We start from the raw sequence: 6,027 nt of genomic DNA, 5'->3' as shown, positions 1-6,027 counted from the left end.
TCGAAGGAACAATCCACGAATTTCCAAGAACGTAAGTTCTAAAGTCTTGACAAGATCCAAGTAACAACGTATAGATTTATAGGAAGAAATCTAACGCCTTTACTTGAGATAACAAATCAAAAACAATAGATTCGGATCTTGACCGCTTTGTGAGTAGCTTGAGACAACAATTAGTATTTAGAACTAATCGCCTTCAAAAGAATACCAAAAAGAAATCAAAGATATCAAGAAGAAATTATCTTACTACCTTGAACTATGAACTAGTTAGGTTGAACGATAAATCTCAAAGTAATGCCACAAAGGTTCAAAAGAACTCTCAATATAATATATTCTTCAAAATCTGATTTACAATGAATGACAATCACCCCTTTATATAGTTGTAAAGAAGGAGCTAGTCAAAATAGAAATAAATGGGAATTATCTTCCCTAGAAGCATAGAAGACTTCCCACACTTGGACCAATGCAGATAACTTAGATTAAAACAACTTAGAAGACTACCCACACTTGGGCCAATGCAAGTCAACATAGATTAAAACAACAATTAAATATTTATTCTAGAAACTAATATTTGGGCTAATTATGGGCTGCTGGAAACTTCTTCTTTTGGGGCTGATTTGGGCCTCATTCCATCTCACTTTGGACTATAAGTTGGGCCCCCAAATAAGTGTAAGACTTGAGGAAAAAATCTGAATTGGGCTGGAGCCCTTCTTCCATCACAAGACACTTTTGAATTGTTGATTGCTGCCCATTAAGCTTGTCTTGCAATTTCCTCGTTTGAGATCTTGTCATGGGTCTTCTTGGAACTTCCAAATCTTCATCCACGTCCTTCAATAATTCTAGCTACCATGGATGCTATCATTCCCCTCTTCTTGAGATGAATTCGTCCTCGAATTTAAACCTCGCATCAAATAAGGAAAGATCAGAAACATTGAAAGTAGCACTAACTTGATACTCACTAGGAAGATCAAGTTTGTAAGCATTGTCTCCAATCCTTTCAAGGACTTCAAATGGACCATCTCCTCTTGGGTCTAGTTTGGATCTTCTTTTGGCAGGAAACCTTTCCTTTCTGAAATGCACCCATACTTGATCCTCGGGCTTAAAATTAACAGATTTTCGCCCCTTATTTCTCCTTAAGGCAGTCTGCTCATTGTTCCGCTCAATTGCAAGCTTTGTTTGTTCATGAATCTTCTTCATCATTTCAACCTTCTTCCTACCAGCAAGATTAACAATATTATCAGTAGGCAAAGGCAGCAAATCAAGGGGGGTGAGGGGATTAAAGCCATAAACAACTTCAAAAGGAGACTTACCTGTAGAAGAATGGACAGTTCTATTATAGGCAAACTCTACCATGGCCAAATGTTCTTCCCAAAATGTTAATTTTCCTTTTAGAACAGCCCTCAACATATTCCCTAAAGTCCTATTAACTACTTCTGTTTGCCCATCAGTTTGCGGGTGACAAGACGTAGAAAATAGTAGTTTAGTTCCCAACTTTCCCCAAAGAACTCTCCAAAAGTGACTTAAAAACTTAGCATCCCTATCACTAATAATAGTTTTAGGTATACCATGTAATTTAACCACTTCTTTTACAAACAAATCAGCCACATGTGATGCATCATTAGTCTTCAAACGTGGAATAAAGCGAGCCATTTTTGAAAATCTATCTACCACCACAAATATACTGTCCTTACCATGCTTAGTTCTAGGAAAACCTAACACAAAATCCATGGAAATATCAAGCCAAGGGGAAGTAGGAACAGGTAAAGGAGTATAAAGACCATGTGGTAACACTTTCGATTTGGCTTGTTTACATTGGCATTGAGAGCACACTTTCTCATCATCCTTTCGCATGCCTGGCCAAAAGAAATGTTCAGCAAGTATATCCAAAGTTTTGGGCACTCTACGTGTCCAAGTCCATAACAATGTGCTTCCCTAACAAACAATTCACGTAAAGAGCAATTAGGGATACACAATTTATTCTCCTTAAAAAGAAATCCATCTTGAAGATTAAACCTGTCATAAGGACCCAACTTACATTCTGCAAAAACCTTGCCAAAATCAGAATCATTAGCATAAAGGCCCTTGATTTGATCAAAACCCATCAGCTTAGAAGTAAGAGTAGAGACCAAGACATACCTTCTTAACAGTGCATCAGCAACTACACTCTCCTTTCCTTGCTTGTAAGCGACATATGGGAAAATTTCAATAAATTCAACCCATTTTGCATGCCTACGATTAAGCTTACCTTGACTCTTCAAATATCTTAAGGATTCATATCGAACTTAACCACAAACTCTCTAGGCCACAAATAATGTTGCCATGTAGCTAAAGCCTTTACCAAAGCATATAGCTCTTTGTCATAAGTTGAGTAGTTCAATGTAGCTCCACTCAACTTTTCACTAAAGTATGCAATAGGCTTGGACTCCTGCATCAAAACAGCACCTATTCCTTTTCTAGAAGCATCACATTCAACCTCAAAAGACTTAGAAAAATTAGGTAATTGCAAAAGAGGAGCAGAACATAATTTTTCTTTCAACAAGTTTAAAGCATCATCTTGGTCTTTCCCCCATGTAAAAACCTTATCTTTCTTGATAACTTATATATATATATCAAATGGTGCTAAAATCTCTAACAAATCTTCTATAGAAACTAGCAAGCCCATGAAAACTTCTAACCTCAGTTACACTCTTGGGTTTAGGACACTCTTTGATTGCCTTGATTTTATCTTCATCAACCTCAACTCCCTTAGAACTGACCACAAAACCCAAGAATACCACACGATCCACACAAAAGGCACACTTTTTGAGATTAGCAAACAATTGTTGTTTTCTAAGAACTTCAAAAACTTGTTTTAGGTGTTCTACATGCTCATCCAGAGTTTTGGAAAAGATCAAGATATCATCAAAATAAACCACCACAAACTTTCCATTAAAATCCTTAAAAACATGATTCATCGTCTCATGAACGTCTTTCTGCATTAGTCAAGCCAAAAGGCATAACTAACCACTCATAAAGCCCATATTTGGTCTTAAAAGCGAGTTTTCCATTCATCTCCGGATTCATTCGAATCTGATGGTAACCACTTTTTAGATCAATTTTAGAAAAGATTTTGGACCCATGCAATTGATCCAACATATCATCAAGACGAGGAATAGGATGACGATACTTTACCGTAATCTTGTTGATAGCTCGACAATCCACGCACATCCTCCAGGATCCATCTTTTTTGGGCACTAATAGAACGTGCAGGAACTGAGCAAGGACTCAGGCTCTCTCGCACAAACCCCTTTTTAAGCAACTCCTCAACCTGCCTTTGCAACTCCTTTGTCTCTTCAGGATTACTCCTATAAGCAGGCCTATTTGGAATCTGTGCACCAGGCACAAAGTCAATTTGGTGTTCAATTCCACGCAAAGGTGGAAGACCTTTAGGAATATCTTCAGGAAAGATATCATCAAAATCCTGCAAAAGAGAAAAAACACTACTTGGCAAAGAAGAAGTTAGTAGCTCAGAATTAATCAAGACTTCTTTGTAAGTAAGTAGTATTATGGGCAGTCCCTCTTTTCTTGCATTCAAACACTCTTTGGCTTTTATATAGAGACTCTTTTTTTTCTTTTCCTTAGCCTCTTTCCTCTCACCAAAACTTTCTTTTTTTCCACTCAAACCCTCTTTTACCTCTTTGCTTAAGTTGCTGCCCTCTTTCTCTCTCTCTTGGCCATCTTTCATTTCTTTTCCCTCAAGCTCACCTTTTTTCTGTCCCCTTTGTTTTCCCATTGATTCCCTCAATCTCTTTTGATCTTCAAACACCTGAGAAGGTGTTAAAGGTGCAAGAGTATACTTCTTGCCATTAAGCTCAAGTGAATATCTATTCTTCCTTCCATCATGAAAAGTATTTCTATCGAACTCCATGGACGACCAAGCAAGATATGACAAGCTTGCATAGGAATGACATCACAAAGAGTATCATCCTCATACCCTAACATTGAATGAAATCATGCATTGTTTTTTGACTTTCAGTTCACCACTATCATTCAACCATTGGAGTCTATAGGGCTTAGGGTGTTTCATGCATGCAAGCCCTAACGTATCTACCAAGTGTGAACTTACTACATTAGCACAACTACCACTGTCGATAATCATAGAACAAGTTCTCCCCCTTATCCCACACCTAGTATGGAATATATTTTCCCTTTGTTCTTCACTATTGACTCCCAAATTGATAGCCATAATCCTCCTAACTACTGTAACCAAACCATCATTAAAAGGAAGTTCTACATCATCTTCACTTACACCTCCCTCTTCTTCCTCTTTCTCACTTTTTTTACTCTCATTTTCTCCGTCAAGAATCTTCCTAGCTACCCCAACAAAACCAATTAGGCAACTCTACGTCATCTTCACTCACACCTCCCTCTTCTTCCTCTACCTCACTTTTTTCACTCTCATACTCTCCATCTTCTTTCATGAGAATATTTCTTCTATTTGGACATTCATGCATCATATGCCCTCTTCCATGACATTTGTAACATTGAATAAAACTAGAAGGTTTTGGTGATTTAGGATTAAAAGTTTTACCTCCCTCCTTGTCATCTACTTTGGCCTTCCCCTTGCCTTCTTGAGGCCTAGAAGTCACATCTTGTTTCAGCCATGGCTTCTTTGAATTGGTGTTTGGCCGACTCCTCCACGAGCTAGCTTGCTGCTTTCTTTTAATTTGCTTTTCTACTTTTACAGCCATATCCACTAACTCATCTAAAGTTACATATTGTTGTATCTCTACTACATCAGCTATTTCTTTATTTAAACCATTAAGAAATCTAGCCATAGTGGCCTCTTCATCTTCCATACAATTAGCTTGGATCATAGCCATATCCATAGCTTTGAAGTATTCATCAACGTTTCAATGGTTCCCTCGCTCCAATCTTCGAAGACGCATTTGTAAGTCTCTTTGAAAATGGGAAGGCACGAACCTCTTCTTCATGACTCTCTTCATCTCAGCCCAAGTAGCAATGGGTGGTTCTCCATCTTATTGTCTATCCCTTGTAAGCTTTTTCCACCAAATAGAAGCATAGTCGAAAATTCAACAACGGCAAGCTTTACCTTCTTAGCTTGAATAGTTGTGACAATAAAAAATGGCTTCAACTTTCCGCTCCTAATCAAGGTACAAGTCGGATCTCTTGTGCCTTTGAAAGTTGGCATCTTCATCTTTATGCTATTAATGTTATCATCTTCCACTCTTCCTCGTTGTCCCTCCTATCTCTCCCTACCCTATCTAGATTTACATCAAGATCACCAACAAAATCATCTATAGGGTTTTCTTGATTTACAATGGGGGCATGGGGCATATTTCTTCTATTTTGAGGCCTAGGATTATTTTGTGGTTGTACAACATGTTGATCTCCTCTTCTAAGTTCAGCTATTGTCTCATTTTGTTCAGCAATGGCATCTTTGATCTCTTGAAATTGCAAGGTCCATCTTTCAAATTGTTGGTGCATAGCTTGTAGAGTGAAGTCATTTCTTCCTCGGATCTCAGCTTCTTGACGAGCCCTCCTTTCATCATCACTACCACCTGTATTGGTCATCTCAAAAACTATTTATCACTCAAACTTTGGCTTTTTTTTTTTCCTCAGTTGTTCTCACTCACTCTTGCCTTTTTCCACTCAAATAACCTTTGGAAAAACACTTTATGGATTTATAATTAAACCCCACTAGAATCAAGCCCTTAGTAGTAAAATAAAGAATTTTGGGGCACTAAAGAAAATGAAGAACCAATCCTAGGAAGAATTAGAATTTAGTTGAAACAAGACTCGAACAAAAAGGACTATTTTTTTTTAACAAGATAAAAGGAGTAAGAAAAAAAATTTGATTGCTTCTTAACTTTAAAGATCTAGGATCCCCTCTTCTTGTTTTCTATCTTAATCTTTAGAAAACAAATAAATGGAAGAAATTTCTTCAAGAGCAAACACTAAACCTTTTTTCTCTTTTTTTTTTCGTCACTGTTCACTGCTACATTACTTTTTTTAAATTGTTTTTTTTTT

General features: G+C 37.3%; 1 protein-coding gene across 1 annotated transcript; it reads right to left on the bottom strand.

Moving 5' to 3' along the window:
- Positions 1-855: 855 nt before the first annotated feature.
- On the bottom strand, positions 856-4,865 carry LOC132044941 (uncharacterized). Its single transcript, XM_059435477.1, has 8 exons — positions 4,400-4,865; positions 4,164-4,350; positions 3,671-3,929; positions 3,164-3,457; positions 2,673-2,969; positions 2,336-2,479; positions 2,046-2,249; positions 856-1,929 (listed from the first exon to the last, which is right to left on the bottom strand). Exons 1-8 carry the CDS (start codon positions 4,863-4,865, stop codon positions 856-858), a joined length of 2,925 nt encoding a protein of 974 aa, XP_059291460.1.
- Positions 4,866-6,027: the final 1,162 nt, after the last annotated feature.

This window comes from Lycium ferocissimum, unplaced genomic scaffold, assembly GCF_029784015.1.
Source record: "Lycium ferocissimum isolate CSIRO_LF1 unplaced genomic scaffold, AGI_CSIRO_Lferr_CH_V1 ctg5565, whole genome shotgun sequence".
Taxonomy (NCBI): domain Eukaryota; kingdom Viridiplantae; phylum Streptophyta; class Magnoliopsida; order Solanales; family Solanaceae; genus Lycium; species Lycium ferocissimum.
The sequence above is the reverse complement of the archived record's forward strand: the minus strand, read 5'-3'. Positions and strand labels throughout refer to the sequence as shown.